Here is a 22,639-nt window from a genome sequence, read left to right on the forward strand (position 1 = left end):
TGCCCGATCTGCCCCAAAATGGAATCATTTATGAACACACCTACACTGAATCCATAAGTGGAGAAACAATGGCGATTGCTGCAATAGCGCCCCCTACAGAAGAAACTGCAATTTTGTATGGAGGTCCACCGCATTACTTTCTTTGAAATGCATGAAAATTTTTTTACATGTTCTTCACATACTCCTGATCAGAAAAGTCAATCAGACCTATGCCCTTTTTTGCACGCTGCAGCCGTGACCACCACCCCAATGTCAACATGACGTCACTATGGAGAAACCACAACCTTGTCACACGTATTGCACAATCACTCACGCACTCTTTCTGCACTTTGCTTGCCATTTCCTTTCCCTTATGTACTGGACAAGACTTAATTTAGATTTGTGGATTCAGAGCAACAAGTGCACTAGTGCCCCCTACAGATGGAACAAAAGCATTAGATGGTGGGAATCACATTTAGGTTTTCTGAAATGCATGAAAAAAGGTAGACAACTTCGCGACAGTCAAATAGATAGATTCAACAGTGTTATCATGTCCATCCTTGCCAAGATTTTCATCTTTTGCCAGTGGGGATTACATTTGGCAGAACAGGTGGCTCTCTGACAGCTTGAAGGGGGATCTCAGGTGGCTCGCAGGTGGGTTGCAGGCTGTTTGCAGGGCAGGTTGTTCGCAGGGAAGGCAGGTCGCAGGTTGCAGGAGCAGCGGCTCTCAGGCGGCATGCAGTGGGGTTTGCGGGGCTCGCAAGTGGCTGGCTGGAGATTTGCGGAGCTCGTAGGTGGCTCGCTGGGGGTTCGCGGGGGCTCACTGGCGGCTCGCGCTGGGTTTGGCGGTCGCGCAGGCAGCGAGGGCCGTAAAACGCCGCTTGCGGCTTTAATTATTATTATTATTATTATTATTATACTTTCTCTCTCTTTGAACCCAATTTTGACCCCCTGAACATGCGCGAAAAGTCACCATTTTTTGCATGGTGGTCAGGTCTGGCGAAAAATTACGTATTTTAATGTCGCCACAAACTAACTCAAAAACACGGCTACACTGCGCCCCCTGGAAATTTCATTTTTCGGGCCCCTATGGGAGAGGCCAAATTCACGTTTGCCCTAGATTCATGAAATTCTCGTCACACATAGATCATGTCAGGACAAACAAAAAATCCTCTTGAGGCACCCCTGCATGACCCACAGGAAATCCACCAGGTTGACTTGAAATTTGGCTTTTGCCGAGTCAGCAATTTCGCTCACCTTGTATTTGCGCGAACTTCTCCTACAGCATTTGACCCACAAACACCAAAATGGCTCAGCATCATTTAGAGACATAGGGCATCTAAAGTTATCGAAGGCTTCGTATTCATTTCAACTGTCTTGTCACACTAGGCCCCTGAAGTTGGCCTTCGTTTGACCAATAATTCCGGTCCTCTTTCCTGCCATCAATCGCACATGCTTTGCCCGATCTGCCCCAAAATGGAATCATTTATGAACACACCTACACTGAATCCATAAGTGCAGAAACCACGTCGATTGATGCCATAGCGCCCCCTACAGAACAAAATGAAAATTTGTATGGGGGTCCACAAAATTAGTTTCTCTGGTATGCATGAAAATTTTTGTACACAATCCTCAGATCCTCCTGGTCAGAAAAGGCAATCAGACCTATGCCCAATTTTGCACGCCACACGCGCCACCACACCGCAAATGTGCGTTGCGTTTATATGGGGAGCCAACAATTTACTTTCTCAGACATGCATGCAATTCGAGACAAACATTCTTTACCCCAGCACGATCAAAAAAGTCAATGACACCCATGTCCACATTCCCACAGGAAATCCGCTAGCTTGGCTTGAAATTCTGTTTTTGCCAATTTTGCACTGTTGGACACCTCGTATTTGCGCGAACTTCTCCTAGGGCATTTGACCCACTACACCCAAAATGGCTCAGCATTATCTAGAGACATGGGGCATCCAAAGTTATCGAAGGCTTCGTATTCAATTCAACGGGCTTGTCACACGAGGCCCCTGAATTTGGCGTTCGTTTGACCAAAAATTTCTGTCCTCTTTCCTGCCATCAATCGCACGTGCTTTGCCCGATCTGCCCCAAAATGGAATCATTTTTGAACACACCTACACTGAATCCATAAGTGGAGAAACAATGGCGATTGCTGCAATAGCGCCCCCTACAGAAGAAACTGCAATTTTGTATGGAGGTCCACCGCATTACTTTCTTTGAAATGCATGAAAATTTTTTTACATGTTCTTCAGATACTCCTGATCAGAAAAGTCAATCAGACCTATGCCCTTTTTTGCACGCTGCAGCCGTGACCACCACCCCAATGTCAACATGACGTCACTATGGACAAACCACAACCTTGTCACACGTATTGCGCAATCACTCACGCACTCTTTCTGCACTTTGCTTGCCATTTCCTTTCCCTTATGTACTGGACAAGACTTAATTTAGATTTGTGGATTCAGAGCAACAAGTGCACTAGTGCCCCCTACAGATGGAACAAAAGCATTAGATGGTGGGAATCACATTTAGGTTTTCTGAAATGCATGAAAAAAGGTAGACAACTTCGCGACAGTCAAATAGATAGATTCACCAGTGTTATCATGTCCATCCTTGCCAAGATTTTCATCTTTTGCCAGTGGGGATTACATTTGGCAGAACAGGTGGCTCTCTGACAGCTTGAAGGGGGATATCAGGTGGCTCGCAGGTGGGTTGCAGGCTGTTTGCAGGGCAGGTTGTTCGCAGGGAAGGCAGGTCGCAGGTTGCAGGAGCAGCGGCTCTCGGGCGGCATGCAGTGGGGTTTGCGGGGCTCGCAGGTGGCTGGCTGGAGATTTGCGGAGCTCGTAGGTGGCTCGCTGGGGGTTCGCGGGGGCTCACTTGCGGCTCGCGCTGGGTTTGGCGGTCGCGCAGGCAGCGAGGGCCGTAAAACGCCGCTTGCGGCTTTAATTTTTTTTTATTTTTGTTTCAGATTGTTTCACAGAGGAAACTGACTAAAGCTCTCCTCAAACAGGGAAACACTGCTGGAAAGTCTTCTATCATGGTATGGCACCATTTCACCAACCCTCAGTTGAACACTCCTACATATCCATAAATCACACACACACACACACACACACACACACACACACACACACACACACACACACACACACACACACACACACACACACACACCTCTTGCACTCAGACACTCTGAAGATAATTACTTTGATGATGTTGCCTGTTCAATCTGCACTGTTGCTCATTTCCATCTCATTTTTCTCTCACCTCCTTCTTACAACTCTGTGTTGCTCTCTCTCCCTCACTCTCTCTCGCTCTCTGTCTCTCTTTTTGCCTCCCAACATTCCTCTCCACCCTCACTCTCTCCCCGACTGTATAGGTGACAGCTGAGGAGCTGTCTGGTAATGACGATTATGTTGAACTCTCATTCAGTGCTCGTAAGCTCGACGATAAGGTTTGTGCACTTTCAAAAATACTAAAAAATGTTAAGGTTTTCCTTTGGATATGAGAGTAATTAATATTAAAGATGTGGCTTTGTGTGTGCATGCTGTTTGGCTGGTGTGTATGTGTGTGCGCATGCGGAGAATTATGTGGGCAGAGCTGTGGGACTTGATGATGAATAAACTCGCACAATACACACTAGTACAATCTGGTATTAGAGGAAGCCTGCTGAGATAGGTGGGCACCTCCCTTCCCAATAACCCTCTTTTATCTCACCAACCCAACCACACACACAGATAACTATATTAATTTTCAGCCAGCACACGCACACGCACGCGCGCACACACACACACACACACACACACACACACACACACACACACACACACACACACACACACACACACACACACACAGCCATGGATGACTAATTCAAACAAGTAGTGCCCAAGGGGAAAAGATGGAAGAAAGCAGGGAGTGGTGGATAAATTGGAGGGGACAAGAAAGGGATAGGTGGAAGAAACAAAGAAGAAAAGGAGTTAAAGGGGCGAAATAATGATTCGGTTAGTGTACAAATGATTTATGGTGATCAAAGGTAGTTCTGTGGGAACGCCTTACATGCATGTTTTCTCTCTGAAGGATTTCTTCAGCAAGTCAGACCCTTTCCTGGAGATTTTTAGAATAAATGATGACAGCACCGAGTCGCTTGTTCACAGAACTGAGGTAACTACACTCACACATCCATGGAGATGTAAGCAGCTGGTTTGGTTTGATAATCAACAACAAGTGTGAATTGCATTTGTATTTAATGTGCACAGACGGTCATGAATAACCTGAGCCCGGTTTGGAAATCCTTCAAAGTTTCTTTAAACACACTCTGCAGTGGAGACCATGACAGGGAGCTGAAGGTGAGTCTGGTAACATTTTTAACCTTAAACCTGCAGCAATCCTAATAGGGTAAAACCTTGGCCATGCAACTATGTTATTTACTTCAGTTGAACGCAAGACTCATTAAAAGGGCCAAGGCCAAGCAGCACCTGAATGCATGCACACTATCATCCCCGGTTTATATATTTAAAACATAAAAGGAAACACTGTAAATGCAGACAAGGCTTAAAATTTAAAATAAAAAAATAAATGTTTCTTTGCGAGGAGTTTTACTTTTTTAACGCTACATACAGAACATGACATTAAATCAGAGGACAGTGGCACCTACAAAAAGCTATCATCCCCTTCTCTTTTCATATCCAGGAGCTGAGTTCAGGCCACGCGTTTTCTGATATCATTGTGTTATTTAAAAAGTCAGACGGGTGTTAAAGAGCTCAGTGGTTATCTTAAACTCTAGCCTTTACTTGTCAGAGGAGATCTCTGTGCCTTTGTGTATTCATGGAAGTGGTGGCCGCACATGCGCCTCCAACAGTTATTCTTCGCAATGAATAAACATGAGATTGTTCATTAAATATTCAGAGGAATCTTAACTCCGCGTGGCTCCTGACAGCGGGAGAAAGGGCTCGCAGGCGCGTGCACGCCGTCGGCTATGGTTTCCAGGGCTACCTGTTTGAAGAGTCAGACCTATAGTGAGAAATGGCAGGGCAGAGATTTCTATTCAGACAAGTGCTTTCCTTTCACTAGAGTCTTAACTGACCAATGCATAAATGCATAACCGTCCTCTGCAGTGTCTCGCTGTCTCTTCCCTTGTACTTGAAATGGGTAAGGAACCCATTTCTCCACCTCTTTACCTTTCTTTCTGTCCTTTCCGCTGGTCTCTCTCTCTCTCTCGCCATCAGTTAGTATTCAGTGAATGGAACAGAGCATCTTAATTTTTTCATTACTCTTCAGCACAGCTCTCAGCAGTTTGAAGTGGAAGCAAGGCTACAAAAGCAAGTGCTTGCTCCCTCCCTCGCACACACAAAAATTACTTTCACAAACACAAACATGCGTACAGTCTGCAAATTATCACGCACACAGAGACACAAAAAAAAAAAAAGGCACGCACACACACTTTAGGCGCAGGCTCTCGACAGCTCAAGTAGGAGACAGGAAATAAGGGGATTACAGAGAGTCGTTGTTTTTAATCAATCATTGCTGGATTGCTTCTGATCGCTAGTTGCTGGGGTGACCTCAAGCAAAAAGGTTACAAAACTCAAGAGCTAAATGACTCATTCACAGGCATTAGAGCTTCACCAAAGACACAAGTTTTTTTTTTTCAGACTGTGTTAACATGTGTCTCTGCTGACAAACCTTTTTCAATATTACTGATTGTAGCAACTTTGCAGAACAGCCTACATATCCGAAGCTTTTGCCACCCTTTGAAATAAAAGGATTGTGCCTTTATGATAGCTTAGCTTTGCCTCGCTGACCCTCACTTGATTGAAGTAATTTGTCTTGCTTACTAGCTCCTGAGAGAGGAACAAACTATTATGTGAAAAACACACACACAAGCATAAAGCTACGGCTTAAGCTGCGTCCCTCTCAGCATCCTCAGATTAATATTTCACCGCTCCGTTGCCCCCCCACCAACACCGACTTATCAATCATTCAGCATGGCATTTCCCTGCATGCCTGCGAGTGGCTGCGTGTGTTCATTTAGGTAACCATGTTGCAGCTGTGCTCTAAATGAGTGTGTGTGTATTTGTGTCTATTCCAGTGCACAGTTTGGGACTGGGACTCAAATGGAAAACATGACTTTATCGGGGAGTTTCATACCACGTTTAAGGAGATGAGGGCAGAGCAGGAGGGCAAACAGGTGAGAGAATGCTCCTGCACATGCTCACATCAGAAGAATAAAACAGGTAATGTTTGCCTGACTGACTCATGGCCATACATTTATTTTTGATGCACTACACTGCGATCCCATTCACATCTTTGTCAGTCCTTTTATTGGCATATGCTAAATATTCTCCATATAAAAGTAGATTTACTTTCTAATAGCTTCACATCATTATGTACCAAATACATAAAAAATTCTTTCTGCATTCCCTTGATACCACCTACATAATTTGTGTGTGTGTGTGCCTAGATCCAATGGGAATGCATCAACCCTAAATATCAGATGAAGAAGAAGAATTATAGAAACTCTGGTGTTGTCATTCTCAACCACTGTAAGGTGATGTAATGCTTTTTCTATCTATCTATCTATCTATCTATCTATCTATCTATCTATCTATCTATCTATCTATCTATCTATCTATCTATCTATCTATCTATCTATCTATCTATCTATCTATCTATCTATCTATCTATCTATCTATCTATCTATCTATCTATCTATCTATCTATCTATCTATAAAACCAATAAATAATTTGTCTACAACTATAAATGAATGACAGAATAAATATAGTGTTGTGCAAATGTCTCAAGCCACTTCTCATTTCTTTATATTTTGCATGGAAAATGGGAAATAGGTGCAGTGATTTATTAGAATGTGCAAACATACATAGAAATACAGTATATAAGGGTAAAACAGACTTTGTACAATTCTAACAAGCTTGCAAGTCAGTATTTGGTATGAGCACCTTTATTCTTCAACACAGCCTGAACTCTCTCAGGCAGATTTCTTGTAATTTCTTTAAGTAGTCTTCAGAAATAGTTCTTCAGGCTTCTTGAAGGACATTTCAAAGCTCTTCTTTGGATTTTGGCTGCCTTTTGTTCTGTTCTCTGTCAAGATGAGCCCACACTGCTTCAATAATGTTGAAGTCCAGGCTCTGGGTAGGCCAATACATGACTATGTGTTTTTCTATCCAGGTATGCTTTTATGTCATTGGCAGTGTGTTTGGGATCATTGCCATGCTGAAAAATGAAGTCATTGCCAATCAAAGACTTTCTAGATAAAAATAATTTTATTAAATGCACAGGAAAATTCATGATGGTATTGCATGGTAGATCAAAATGTGTTGGTACTTTTCTGTGTTCATAATTCCATCGATTTTGACAAGATCTCCAACACCACTGGTTGAAATGCAGCCCCAAACCATGACAGAGCCTCCACCGTGTTTTCAGAGATGGCTGCAGACACTCACTGTTGTACCTCTGTGCTAACCTCCTCTTTACATATTCACAACAAGTTGAACCAGTGATTTCACATTTGGATTCATATTTCCATCAGAGCTAGTTGCCACTGACTTTTTTGTCCAGTTCTGGAGTAATGTGGCCTAGCTCAGACTTTTCTCCCAGTTTCCCTTCCATAAGAATGGCTTCTTGGGGCACCAGTGTGGCTCAGTGGGTGAGGAGCCAACCGTGTGACACTTGGGTGTAGTGCAGGCGGCTTGGGTTTGCATCTGACCTGGGGCCCTTTGCTGCCTGTCTTCCCCTATCTCTCTCTTCCCACTTTCCTGTCTCGCTTCACTGTACACTGTCAAATAAAGTCAAAAAGGCCAAAAAAAAAAAAACCCCAAAACAAATGGCTTCTTGACAGCCACTCTCCCACTGAGACCATTTCTGATGAGGCTTCAGATCAACTGAAGGGCCAGATGCATTTCTCTGGTTCTGTGTCAAATCTTTGCTGTATTTTTTTTTTCTATTTCTTAAGGACAAGAATTTCAGATAATGTTCATTTGCAGATAGTTTTTTTAGGCCTTCTTCTTTTGTCCTCAGCTTGTCCAGTTTCCTCAATTGTTTTATTGCAGTGCACACCATACCAAGATATGCAACGTTTCTGATACTAACTTGAGTCCATTACACACTTTTAATGAGAGGCTTTTCAATCCACATGAATAAAAAACAAACCAAAACCAAAAGAAATAACTGGAAAAATGGGTTGTAAATTTTGAAGGGAAAATAAATGAATGAATAAATAAAAATTTGTAAATCAGATGGAGAAATGGTTAGAAAAGTCAATGAATAAATAGGATTAGCAAATTAATAAAAAGTTAAAATATATATATTTTATTCCTGACAGATTATCAAAATGTATTCCTTCCTGGATTACATCATGGGAGGCTGCCAGATTCAGTTCACAGTAAGTTCTCTCACATATAATCTGTTTAATGTTAACTTCAGTGCCTGTTTGTGATCACCTGTGCAGTGTGAGTGCGTATGTTTCTGTCCCAGGTGGCTATAGATTTTACAGCATCCAACGGGGACCCCAGAAACAGCTGCTCCCTACACTACATCCACCCCTACCAGCCCAATGAGTACCTCAAAGCGCTGGTGGCTGTAGGGGAGATATGCCAAGACTATGACAGGTAGAATCCGCTCCATCAATCATCGTTCACCTAATGCTGACACGGGTGCACACATCCAAACACACACACGCTCTGGATTTTCCCTCTGAGCATCAAAGCCTTTCACAAAAGTCTGCATAAAGGAGATTCTTCAAAATGAATTGCAAAGTTTTTGTCCGTTATTTTTTCCTTCTTTTTTGCCTTTAGTTTTTTGTTTTTTTTTCAACGAAATATGTCTGTCTCTTTTTCCCCAGTGATAAAATGTTCCCTGCATTTGGATTTGGAGCTCTGATACCCCCTGACTTCAAGGTAGGACATTTGGGATGAGACGATGTGTGTGTGTGGGTGTGTGTGTGTGAAAGCAAAGGGCGGGGTCTAGAAAATTTATATTTAGATTTTAGATCTTTTTTGGAGGCTCAGCTTGCTTTTGATCAACATGAAAGGAGAATACATCTGTCAACCTGTAAATTGGACCGAATGCATCGTGCTGAGTGTGAGTGGCTTGTTGTGCCAGTAAAAAGGCCCTGTCTTTTCTGCCCTGCCTGAAGGTGTCACATGATTTTGCTGTGAACTTTGATGAGGACAATCCTGAATGTGCAGGTGAGCAACCCCCCCCTTCCCCCCCAAAAACACAACAATGCACACATACACAAGTTTGCTTACTCAGGCTCAAGCAAAAATTCACATGCACATGCGCAACGAAAGCAGTCCACTGCATGCTTCTCATGTCTCCCTCGCTGTCAGTTCCATATTTCTTCCTTTATATTGTTCCCCCTTTTTTTTTCCTGTTTCTCCATCTCACAAATACACACACAGGCATGCGCATGCAGTTAAACACACACACACACACATGCAGCTGGAAGGTTTGTCGCTATGCTGCTGGAGGTATTTCAGACTCACAGACACAGAGAAAAACAACACTAATCTGTATGTGTGAAATGGGCTTCTGTGCTCCTCTCTCCACGTAGCTGGCATTCCTGTCGTGAAGGTGTGTGCGTGCATGTCGTCCTGTGTTTGTGTGGATAATGAAGGAATATTCCGTGAAATATTGCAGTGCGATCACATACATAGAGTCTGATTCATCTTAGCAGATGCTTTTGCAAGTATGAGAACTTTGGCTTTCCAGGGTCAGGTAATATACAGAAAAATGGCAGCAAAAGAACCCATATGTATGTGTGTGTGTTGCAGGGATCCAAGGTGTGGTGGAGGCCTATCAGAATTGCCTCCCCAAGATCCAGCTGTACGGGCCCACTAACATCGCCCCAATCATTCAGAAAGTGGCCTCCTCTGCCTCAGAGGAAATGCACACCAAAGAAGCCATGGTGAGAGAGAGAATGAGAAAGATGGGGGGGGGGGACCCCTCATTTGGTCCTGTTATTGTGTCTGTAGATGTTTGCACTAGCACACATGGAGAGAAGCAAAAAACAAATAGTAATAAAAAGACAAAAAAGCAAGACATCAGAGGAAATCACAGGAAGTGAAAGATGAACAAAACAGAAAGATAAATTGAAAAGGACTTGGAGTGATTGATATTAATTTAATTCCAGACATAAATTTTAGAGCAGAAATTCCTCTCTCACTTAATGCCTACTGCTTCTCTCTGGCTCTCTGGTGGATTAAAATGAGTTTTATTCAAATTAGCCCCTGACAAGAAGCCATTTTTAAAACACAAATTTAATTAGGGCCCGAGCACGAACTGTGCGAAGGCCCTATTGTAATTGCTTCGTTTATTATTATTTTTTTTTTTTTTTTTTTTTTTTTTTTTTTTTTTTTTTTTTTTTTATTATTATTATTCAGGCAAATGAATTGGCTTTTTGGGGGCTTTATCATATTCAAAAACTCATGAAACTTTGCACATGCGTCACACCTGGTGAAAATTTAAGTATTTTAATGGGCTCGGGCAAGGGCGCGCCCAAATGGCTCGCTAGCGCCCCCTAAACTGTAGCCCCACCGCTGTGTTTCACGTACATGAATGAAACTTCATACACATGTATATCATGTCCAGGCGCACAAAAAATCCTCTTGGAGCCATGCCCTAAACCCAACAGGAAGTCCGCCATTTTGAATTAATTATGCAAATTTGGCGATTTGCAGCCCTCACACTTTTTCTAATAACTCAGAGGTTTTAGACGTTATCATCTTCATATTTGGTTTGTCTAACCTACACCCCCAGGGGAATCTAAATCTCGAAAATGGTGAGTTTTTGCCAAGGGGGAGGGGTCCTTATGCCCCTTTGAACTTTGATCATTCGCCATGAAATTTTGATTGCCTCTCATTCATACCTACATGATCCAATGTGCATCAAACTTCTCCAGTAGGATGAGGGTGCCCCCCTGAACACATACATATGACAATATTTAATATCAGTCGCAGCGCCACCTAGTGGGAACAGGAAATGTCATATTTTACACTTGGAGGTCCAGCTCCAAGGTGGTTTAGCAGAACCATCTCAAATTTCACCTGGAAAGCCTTAAGAAGTTGGACTTACTGTGTTTTCAAAACTGTGACTTTTTGACAAAAGGGCGTGACCCTTATGGGACGGCAAAGTTCGATGATTCGCCATGAACACAAAAATGGCTGTAACTCAAAGCCAACTTGCCCAATCTGGCTCAAACTTCAGTGGTGTGATAAGCACGCTGTCCTGAACACACTGATATGCAAAAAGTCCATAAACGTTAGAGCGCCGCCTAGTGGCAGCTCGGAATATCTTAAAATAGCAAGTTTTTTGAGTAGCCCCGGAGCTACGTTTTATCTACATGTATGAAAATGTACATGCTCATGTAACATACTAAGACGTACAAAAAAGTCTCTTGGACCCATACCCCAAACCCTACAGGAAGTCGGCCATCTTCAATTGAAGGTGTCAATTTTTGCGATTTCCACGCCTGCTATTTGAACGAACTCGTCCTAGGGCATTTCACCCACTGACACCAAATTGCCTCCAGATCATCTACACAAGTAGCCCATCAAATATTGTGGAAATCTTTACAAAATATTAAACGGCCTTGTCACACCAGGCCATTAAATTTGGCCTTTGTTTTTCTCCCTCACCACCAAAATTGTTTGTGCACTTGTTCGCACATGCTTTGTCTGATCAGGCTGAAAATTTAATCACTCATGTACACACCCAGGCTGAATCCATAACTACAGATTCAAGACTGTAGGCGCAATAGCGCCCCCTACAGAAGCAAATGAAAATTTGTATGACCGTCCACAGAATTAGTTTTGCTCTGAAATACATGAAATATCTTTCACCATTCCTTACAAAATCCTCATCTATTTGATAAGCCTCCTGCTCTGAACACATTGATATGCATAAAGTCCATAAACGTTAGAGCGCCCCCTACTGGCAGCTTTAAATATCATAATATACCATGTTTTTTAGCTAGCCCCTGAGTTACATTTTATCTACAGCTCTGAAATTTTGCACACTCATGTAACATCCTAAGACATACAAAAAAGTCTCTTGGAGCCATACTCCAAACCCTACAGGAAGTCCAGCATCTTCAATTGAAAGTGTCAATTTTTGCCATTTTCAGGCCTGCTATTTGAATGAACTCCTCCTAGGGCATTTCACCCAGTGAGACCAAATTGGCTCCACATCATCTAGACAAACAGCCCATCAAAAAAGTCAATCAGACCCATGCCCTATTTTGCATGCTGGAGCCGTGACCACACCCCCAAATATTCCATTGCGTCTATGCCGAGAGCAAAACATACCTTTTCCTATAAAAGAATTCAACTTTCTAGAGACCCATCACGATCACAAAACCTCCGAGTGCGGCACGGGTCGACGAGCGCCACAGGTCGACGCGCGCGGAGTGCGAGGGCCCGATATCACCGCTTGCGGTTTTAATTGAACATGTATTCCTCATCCCTCCCCTTCTGCCCACAAATCCACCCCCCACCCCCATTAACTCCACCCGCCTCCTTTACCTGTCCCACTAGGAATACTTCATCCTGCTGATCCTGACGGACGGCGTCATCACCGACATGGCGGACACGCGGGAGGCCATCGTGCACGCCTCTCACCTGCCCATGTCTGTCATCATTGTTGGTGTGGGCAACGCAGACTTCACAGACATGCAGATACTGGACGGGGACGACGGGATTCTGCGTTCACCCAAGGGCGAGCCCGTCCTCCGTGACATCGTCCAGTTTGTCCCTTTCAAGGACTTCAAGCATGTAGGTGGTAGTGGGGGGAGGGGTTCTGGTCAAGAAGTACATTTTTCAGCTATTTTTGAATATAGCTTTTTGTTACTTCTCCACTGTAAGCACAGCTACATGGTAGACTGTTTATTTGTTAAAGATGTTAAAGTTTCCTCAGCAGCATAAAAGCATAGGAAATTTGGAGAGTACTGAAGCCGGGGGTTTTTATGAGTACAAAAAGGTTATAAGTGTCACTCATGGATACCCATGCTGTAATACTGTAAAACATTCAGTTTTCTGCAAATCCCATTCAATTTTATGCCTTGTGTCTAAAAGATCATAATTATGATAGGGCTATTTCACAGCAGACATTTAGACCAAGAAACAATAGAGAAACACTAATGAGATTAACGGCAGTTCTGTTGTATTTAGGCACAGAGCCTTAATGTGATTAGTAACACCTGCGCGTCCCTACTATATCAGGTCAAAACGGTTGCTTTAGAGAGGGCATATTTAATCATGTTTTTTTTTTTGTTTTTTTTTACCATCGGTCAGTATATGAGTCATTGATATAACATGCATTCATTTCTGTATTCATTAAATGACTTGTAGGAGTTTATTCCATAAAACCTTTTTAGTTTGAATACATTTTCAGTGGTGGCGTGTTGGTGCTGTGTTCACCTCACGGTGAGAAGGTCCTGGGCTTAGTGATTCTAAATTGGCCGTAACTATGAATGGCTGTCTGTCTCTGGTCGCCCTGCAACATACTGTGCGACCTGTCCAGTGTGTACCCTGCTACTCACCCTATGACAGCTGCGATAGACTCCGGCCTCAGTGCAATCCTGAATTGGATTGAAGAAAATAAATGGATGGATACATTTTTTTAGTGCATTCATAACATATATATTCACTTATATTTTGGTATCTAAAACTCAAAAATGTCAGGTGGTGCAGCTGGCTTTCAATGAACAGGCTAAGGAGACTATTAAAAATGGTAATAATAAATTCAAAATACAATACTGTGGCAGGATTTTTTTTTTTTTTTCAGTTGTTAGGCTCCAGCCCCCAGCCACCCCGCGACCCTGAACAGGATAAGTGGAAGAGAATAGATGGATGGAAAATAATCAAAATGTATAAATACCTAGTAGCTTCTACTGGCTGCTCCTTTACTCACACGGGGCCACCACAGCAAATGGATCTCCATCGGATCTGTGTTTGATTTGGCAGATTTTTATACTGATTGCCCTTCCTTCCTAACCCTCCCAGGGATTTGTGCCTCCTGTCGGTCTCAAATGACGGATATTTCACATGTTAGGTAAATGTGTTAAACACTACACTACAGAACCAAGCAAAATGTGTAAATACCAATAGATTTAAAGCTGTGGCGATCATTAATACTATTTTGGGTATCTAGGGTAGATATAAGTACTGAATTGGTCTCAAGACACATTAATACTAAATGACTTGTATCAGGACTGGGGCAAAAAAAAAAATAACTGTTTGGGATATTACTAATTATCCCCACATAAAGATAAGCTTCAAACCCACAGCAGCTGTGTTCTGAATAAATTATATTTAATAAACATTTCTACTTCATCCCAATGAAAATGCATTCAAATGTAGCTCTGTTATGTTGCTGTAGTCTAGCTGACCAGACTCATGTCTCACAAACAAATATACAGTAAGTGGCAATTAATCCTAAATAGCATGCAGAAGGCAACAATAACTATTTTATACTATTTTATACCAAATAAGAATCAATATGAGCCACTGTAGCTCTGTTAACTATTACTTGCTGTTAATTTTACATATAACTGACACTGAAAGCGGCCTTAAAACAAACCAGTAAATTCATCTGATTTTGATTTTCAAGGCTTTACAAGCAAGGTACTCCAAAACAGAAATCTGTCCCACTTTACGTGGGTTAGACAAGCAGGGGGATTTAAAATTCTCATTTTTACATTATATTTTATATAATATAATATAAATCTATATCTAGTTGTCAACTAAAGTAAAGAAAATGCAAGCGCAAACCTAGAAAGAACATTAGATTTGAAGGTAGAACAGAAGAAGTAATAAAATCTAAAAATAATAAAATATAATCAAGACAAACCAACACAAAAGGACCAGAACAAGACAAAAACTGCGTCTATATTTGTGAGAACCAATTTCAATATTAGACATTGGGATTTTATTAGTACTCACAATTTGTGGTTTGTGTGTGGGGGATATAATGAACTGAAAGTGTGACTGTGTAGGCGTAATATGCTCGGTTTGCTCGTCAGAACTCATCAACTGTTGGCTATCAGCCCTCTGTGTGGTTGTGTGTGCATATTTGTGTCCACGCTTCTGCGTGCGCGTACGTGTATATCTCTCATGTGGCATTAATTTTGCCTGCCTTTGACCAGATGTGTTTGGCTGGGTTTGTTATGGTGAGTTTGATCTATGACAGGTCAGGAAATTAAACAATTATACAGTAATAGAAAGGAAGGAAGGAGCAGGAACATGCCGCATAAACACATATACAGATAAAGAGAGACAGAGAGGAAAAATAAAGAATGAATGTCGAAGGATGATGAAGAGTGGAGGATGTGAGACAGCCCCAGGGTGGTGGTGGTGTAGGAAGGGGGTCAGCAGGAGACCGGAGCTAAAGACAAAAGGGAGCGAGGGAGTGTGTGACAGAGGTGGAGAGGTGATTTTCTGCTCTGTCGTTTCTTTTCAGAGGGGATTAGCAGGACGGAGCTGCTGGGTGACAGGCAGAGTGGGGGGATAACAGGTAGATAGGAGCAGAGAGGAGAGAGCATGAGGCAGGGTGGAAATGAGAGGAGGAGGAGGAGGAAGGGTGAGGAGGTTGGCGTGGGAGCACTTTGATGATGCATTGTCTCGGGGAATTATGTGAGACGGAGTACGACAGACTCTCTGACTTTGAGGATTCTGAAGTGTGCGTTTGAGTGCCGTGGCAGCGTGTGTGTGCTTGTGCGTAACAATGTGTGAAAGGATAAGGATTTCTTTTCTTTCTTCAGTAATATACAGAACTATTGTATGTTTTATACATTTTGAAAAGACTTCCAGTCAACTGCCTGCTCTGTTCATTCTTTATTATACATCTTTTGATAGAATAAAACATTGAGCTTATAATTTAAAAAAAAAGTATTTTCTTACTATATTACATCTCTGTTATGTTAACTTGTTAAATCTCTGCTGCGAGGTGACAGTCTCTTAGTCTCCTTTGCAAAATATAAGTTTTTATGAACTTACAAAATGTGCTTTGTTCTGTGCTTCATAATTGTTGATTTTAAAGGGATTAATTGAACAGTATACACTCACGCTCCACTTTATTAGATAAATCAGTTCAACTGCTTGTTAACACAAATATCTAATCAGCCAATCACATTGTCACCAACTCAGTGGGCATGTGCACATGGTCAAGACAACCTGCTGAAGTTCAATCCGAGCATCAGAATGGGGAAGAAAGGTGATTTAAGTGGCTTTGAATGGCATGATTGCTGCTGCCAGATGGGCTGGTCTAAGGATTTTGGCAACTGCTTATTGGATGGGATTTTCTCACACCACCATATCTAGGGTTTAGGGAGAATGGTTACAGGAGCCGATAGGAGGGTCACTCAGACAGTAACTCAAGGTATGCACAAGAGCATCTCTGAACCCCAGTGAATCTGCATTTGAATTTGGAGAAAATAATGGATCAGAGCACATCAGAAAGCTCAGGTGAGAAGATTATGGCAGTTAATGAATGGTTTGATTTTCATGGCTTTTACAACTGACAGCTCACATTAATGAGAATGTCAAGTGATATTGCTTTAGTATTTCTGAGGAAGTTGCCACAGATTTTTGTCAGCCCACCCAAACTGAAAAAAAAAAATCACAACATCCAAATAGCATACAGAAACAAATACAACTTGACTGCTTTCTACTAATATACTTAGCAAGCTCTAATGTACACAGTTGCTTATCATCACAACCTACTGAGTGCTTTTGTGCAGAATCTGACAGGATGTGATGCATTTGTCTCTTGGGCCACTTTGCAGCAGAGATGCAGAATATATAAACCAGGTCAGGGTGTAACAGAACAAAAAAGGTGAGAGGAGGGAGGTTTTGAGGTTTGAGGAACTTGTCTGGTCACATCAGTCTCACTGGTCTAAACCCTTGGCAGCATCAGGCTCAGCAGCATCTTCAAGTCAGGCATGAGTGGTGATACGTGCGCATTAGTGACCTGTCTCCTCCTTTCTCCCCCCGTCTCTCTGTTTGTTTTTCCAGGCCTCCCCTGCTGCCCTGGCTAAGAGTGTTTTGGCAGAAGTCCCTAACCAGGTGGTAGATTACTACAACGCGAAAGGAATTAAACCCAAGTGTATGTCAGATTACGAGTCCACAAGAACCTTCAGCCCCTGACAATGGACTGCGTGCACACATACATACACATACATATATAAATCATATATCTACATTTAAGTACTGTATAAAACGTATACATGTCCAAAAGCACAAGCACACATACACAAACAAACATGTACACTAAACAATACTACATACAGTAGTCTAGCTCAGAGAATTAGCTCGTTCTGGTGATACAAATTGAACTACTCCATTGATGACTATTGCATGTTTGGCCACAATGGGATCACCTGGGAAATTATCTACTGTATTATCTACTGTACATTAAAAAAGGTATTTATAGAAATAAGAACAGTCTTCTGAAACAGCATGCATACTCAGACCTTAGCTCACTGGGAAAAAAATGACACTCTTACCTTATTTAGATAACTAGCAAGTATCTGTCAGCATAGAGCCCAAAATGTGAGACTGCATAACCCGAAATGCTTAGAATTAGCATTGCAAATGTTATTTATAGGATTGGTAGCATTCTTATTTGTGTACTGCATAAATGCATGCATAATTCAGCTCCTGTTAATGCCTCTTTTCTAGTGGTTGCTTGCTAGTTATGAAATAAAGTATCTCTGTCATTTGTGTGAGATTCAGGGTTGTCTTTGGTGTTTGGGGTTCTTTTCTACAGATTTGTTTGAGATTTTGCTAAATGGAAATGAACAACTGAATAATTGTAATAATTTCTTAATAACCTTCTTACATTGTAAAGAGTTTTGGGAGGATAGAAAAGCTTGTGTGGTAGATACTCACCTGTGAAATGAATTTTTTTTTTCTGTATTCTGCATGTTGATTCTAATAAAAACCCTTTGGTTTTCTCATTTTAGTGTGATCTCGTCTTTTATGTGTTCTTTGTCACATTATGAGGGCAAGTCCCCATAATGCAAGCATTAGATACTATGTATCTATTTCCAGTAACCTATGCTTTAGTGAACATAGACATCATATGGTTCTTGTAGGGACTGCTGTCGTCTGAGGACAGCCAGTATTTTGGGTCCAAGACTCCTTGCTGCCTGTGAGGGCAGCGTTAACTGTGTTATGGAACTCCGTAACAGCTCGAACTGCCACATACTTTTGACACACTGATTAAACTATCAGCCCACAGACACCTTCACTGACAAGGTCTTTCCTTCACTTGTTCCTAGACAGACATTAAAATGCTAGAATAAATTATTTCACTAATCTCCATACAGTTTAATTAATGTGAGCCAAAGTTGGGCTGTCCTAGGAGGACACTCCATGCGTGCCTCAGGCTCTGACAGTCAGATCAGTATTCAGCTCATGAACCTTCTGATATCTGTTTCCCTATCACAGATAAGCCCCATCAGAAGAGACCAGAAATATCAGCTTCATAGGATGGGAATTGCATAAAGCCTTTTTTTCCCCTTGGCATTTGCCTGTATGTTATACTTGCAGTGAAGTTAGACAGGGAACCTGGGGAAGACAGCAGGGGAATGACAAACAGGAAAGGTCCAGCTGAGATGAACCAGTGACTCTGCAGCCATGGGTAATCTGACTCCAACAACTCTGGCATTGGTCCTGAAAATAACCACTTAAAAATGAACAAATCTAATACTGTAGCTGACCTGAAGAATAATTCAGTGGCAGTACTACTACCAGGGGTGAAAGTAAGCCGGTACGGTCCGGTACTGCATACCACTAAAAGATTCTGCCCCGGTACGCAGTACCTGGAAGGGGGTGAGGGTAAAGCTTTCATTCAGAACCAGTCATGGCTGCACTTGGGCCAGAATAGATCTGCTAGCAATGAGCAGTCCAAAACATGACTTAATCAGTTAATAAATAGCTCTTTTTTTTCTCATTTTCAAATTGTTTCTGAACTGTTGGAACATTTGGCCAATCGTGTTAAGAGCCAATAATCACCTGAGGGCATCACATAGCTTTTCAGGTGACTTTGGTATGGCCAGTTACATCATGAGGTGTCAATCAAAGTGGGAGGGTCTAGCCTGTCATTCAAAATGCACTACATATGTCCCGTGGACAGGACGTAGCCAGTTAACAGGCTATGACATGGTGATATACATGGTGTATACAGCTGTTGTTAAGCTGAAGCTGAAAACAAGCACAGTGACTGATAAATGCAGCTTATTTCCTGCAAAGGGGTCCTGCAGCAGCAGTCACAGACATACTTGCTCTTTAAACTAGTTGGCGTGGCGGTGCTCATCCTCCACCCAGGGTCATAATAGTTTTGGATTTTACATTATAGTTTAGTTTTAGTTCATTTTTACTTTTTTTTTTCTCTAATTCAGTTTGTTTTAGTTAAGTTTTCAGAGTGGTTTTGCTCGTTTTTTATTAGTTTTTTAGTTTTGGTTTCATGCTTAGTTTTAGTTTAGTTTCGTTAATTTCAGTATTAGTATTAGTACTTTCATACTTAATCAGGTGCAAGATTCAAGGTGCAAAAGTGACTATTGTGTAATGAAAACTCAACAAAAGATACCTTTTAAAGAAATATTTTCAACAACCCACTGTTCACAAGACAGCAGCACTAAATGCTAAATGTGTGTAATATTAAGGACACACATGAACATCAACAGGGACAAACACAGAAAAAATTCTATAGGCTGTATTATTAACAGTTCTTCTGCACATCGATTTACTGCAGATTTTTCTCTTTGTGAAACAAACAGTGGTGGATGGAGGAGCTACAAAGTTCTCTTTTCTTCATGTTGCTGATCAGGTGGTTGATGAAGGACCTCCAGCTGTTTCCCAGTAAATGTTTAATGGTGGTTACAGGAAAAAGTGCTGCTGGTTCGGTACACAATGGGGTTTCCCTTCATTATCAAATGATCGTAGTTTCTGTTTATGGTTTAATTAATTCCTTTTTGTTTTCTGTTTGAATCTGTTACTTAATGTTGCTTGTATATGGTTACCTTCATTTCTTTGAGTAGATATGCTGCATCTGTGTGTCAGTTATATTGAAAGCTGAAACGTGAAAGAGTGGTGACAGATTAAGTCATGATTCTGTGTTGATTGTGTTGATTTAATGCAGCAACCTACAGGTGATGCAGGCAACCATCATCTACCAACAAACCCTGCAGTGACTGCTAGAGAAACTAAACTGTTGACTTTGGATTGGAACAAATTAATGTTGTAACTATTTTTCTTTTCATTGATATTATGCTCAGTTTTGTCAGGGAACATAAACAAAAATGTCTTCTCAGAGAGAAGAGATGGTAGTATTTAAAGAGAGATTCAAACTAGTAACCTTTGGATTATTAGCCAGCTTCTATAATCTCTGGGCTTCTTACTGGTCTTGTTGCCTTGGCAACCCAAGGCAACAAGACCAGAAACTGATGATTCCAGAGACGTTCTCTCTGGAATCATCAGTTTCCTTATGATTCCTTGTTACATTAAAAGATTCTGTCAGGTTAAAGGAGTCTGTGAGATCACATTCTGCCACATCAAAGGATGAGCAGAGAAACTATGTATCAACATTTAGCATTCAGCAAGTCAGTCAGCAGACAGCGACAGTGAAGCTAAAGTGGAGTGAGAACATAAATCTTTCTTTGTGGAGACAAGTGGAAGAACCAGTAAAGAACCAGAAAAAGGACCTGTTACCCTGGACAAGGATCATTCTGAAAAGATAGACATGATAATGAACGACCAACAGGAGATCCAGAAAGTGGGTGAGATGAAGTCCTTCAGATTTCTAGATTCAGACCTCCCCCCACTGCAGCAAGAGGGCTTGGAAAACAAGGGTCAGAAGCAAGACATGACCCCTGCACCAGAAATACCCATAAAATCAAAAGACAAGTCGGTCTATACCTTTGATTTTGGGGTACCTATGGAGTACATCCAGCAGGCTGTGAGTAACAGCTCCCAGCCTGCAGCAATGCCTCCACAAGTGAAACAACTCAAGGCTCCTGCAGGTCCCAGACCCCAGCCTGGCTCAGCTATAGAACCACAGCTGTCTACATCCTCTGATGCTAGGACCTCTGACTTAGAGAGAGAGACTGCGCAGCTAGAAGCAGAAAAGGCTGTCCTTCTCCAAGAAAAAGAGAAAGTGAAGGCAATGCTTGAAACTGTGAACGTCCAGATAGAAATGGGAAAGGGACAGCTTTATAAAGTGGTTCACGAAAAGGAAAAGATCGACGCAGCTGGTTCACTTAAAATTGAACAACTGGAAGCAGCTGTCAACAATGAAAAACAACAGAAAATTCAAACTGAGAAGCTCTTAGCAGAACAGCTTGCTGAAACTAAGAGACTCAAGGAAGAGCTGAGGCAGCAACAAAAGAAACTTGAGGAGGAAAAACTTAAGAGGGAGGTTGAGATGTCACGTCTTCTGGCTGAGCACAGCAAAACAGCATCAATGATGAAAGCAGCAGCCATGAAGGCCCAGGAAGACCTGGAAAATGAAAGATCACAATGGCTCCAGGAAAGGTCCTCCATCCAGGCAGCTCTAAAATCCCTGAAGGAGTCCATTGATAAGACTGTGGAAGAGAAGGATAAATTTATAACTGATGTGATGAGCCAAGTCCATCATTTAGAGCAGGCTGAAGCTCAGAAAAATTCAAAGAAGAGATCTCTGTGGAAGAGATTTAAGCAGCTGTTTAAAAGATCCTGAAGGACCACAGTTGTAATCTTGGACCCCAGTCCCACAAATTTCTCTTCCACCAAAGAACAACAAGCTAACAACTAGCCCCAAACAGTCACGGCAGATGACCGCCCCTCCCTGAGCCTGGTTCTGCCGGAGGTTTCTTCCTTTAAAAAGGAAGTTTTTCCTTCCCACCGTCGCCAAGTGCTTGCTCATAGGGGGTCGTTTTGACTGCTGGGTTTTCTGTGTAATTGTTGTAGGGTAAAGACCCTACAACAGTTACACAGAAAACCAACCAACAGTCAAAACAATAATAATCACGTCAATAACACATAATTTTTGATGTGATTTGGGGCTAAATAAATACAATTGAATTGGACCAAGAAACAGCAATCAAAAAACAAAGACTAAGAAATTGGGTGTATACAATTTAAAATTCAAACATTAATAAAACAATTGGGCAAAAAAACAAAATTGCCTTGTCTTGTCTTGTTTTTTTATGTCCTGTGATTAGTGTTACATTTCCTGTTTGGGTGCAACGGCTGCATTATTTGCAGCAGCTGCTTCTTCGAGGGGCAGTGCTGTTTCCTCACTGTCAGAGGCCACGAGAAGATAATTTGTAACCTTCACTAATGCTGCTTCTGTACTCTGCTGTTTTCTGAAACCTGACTGAAACTCTTCAAACAAACCATTCCTCTGCTGTTGATCAGTTTCAAGGATTTGTGAGAGAAAAGGAAGGTTGAAGATTGGCCTATAATTAGCTAACACAGCTGGGTCAAGTGATGACTTTTTAAATAATGCTTTAATTAATGCCACCTTAAAAGCCTGTGGTATATAGGCAATAGACATGTTGATGGTTTGGAGGAAATAACAGTTAATGTTGAAGTTAACTCAGAAAGATCAATTGGAGAGAGAGTTTAAATAAATACCAGCAGTGCT

At 41.8% G+C, this 22,639-nt stretch overlaps 1 protein-coding gene across 2 annotated transcripts in view; it reads left to right on the forward strand.

Annotated features, from left to right (window-relative positions):
- The window catches only part of cpne4b (copine IVb), a 32,263-nt gene extending 14,294 nt beyond the window's left edge, over window positions 1-17,969 (forward strand). The window contains exons 4-16 of one of the 2 annotated variants that reach the window (XM_030741119.1): window positions 2,966-3,037; window positions 3,377-3,451; window positions 4,078-4,161; window positions 4,257-4,346; window positions 6,086-6,184; window positions 6,458-6,544; window positions 8,337-8,396; window positions 8,489-8,622; window positions 8,856-8,910; window positions 9,150-9,201; window positions 9,790-9,923; window positions 12,550-12,786; window positions 17,026-17,969. In XM_030741119.1, coding sequence (XP_030596979.1) covers window positions 2,966-3,037; window positions 3,377-3,451; window positions 4,078-4,161; window positions 4,257-4,346; window positions 6,086-6,184; window positions 6,458-6,544; window positions 8,337-8,396; window positions 8,489-8,622; window positions 8,856-8,910; window positions 9,150-9,201; window positions 9,790-9,923; window positions 12,550-12,786; window positions 17,026-17,157 — 1,311 coding nt within the window. In that variant the 3' untranslated portion in view covers window positions 17,158-17,969. The remainder of the gene's footprint in view (window positions 1-2,965; window positions 3,038-3,376; window positions 3,452-4,077; window positions 4,162-4,256; window positions 4,347-6,085; window positions 6,185-6,457; window positions 6,545-8,336; window positions 8,397-8,488; window positions 8,623-8,855; window positions 8,911-9,149; window positions 9,202-9,789; window positions 9,924-12,549; window positions 12,787-17,025) is intronic. The other variant, XM_030741120.1, reaches the window with a different exon arrangement.
- The last annotated feature ends 4,670 nt before the right edge of the window (window positions 17,970-22,639 follow it).

Source organism: Archocentrus centrarchus, chromosome 11 (genome assembly GCF_007364275.1).
Source record: "Archocentrus centrarchus isolate MPI-CPG fArcCen1 chromosome 11, fArcCen1, whole genome shotgun sequence".
Classification (NCBI taxonomy): domain Eukaryota; kingdom Metazoa; phylum Chordata; class Actinopteri; order Cichliformes; family Cichlidae; genus Archocentrus; species Archocentrus centrarchus.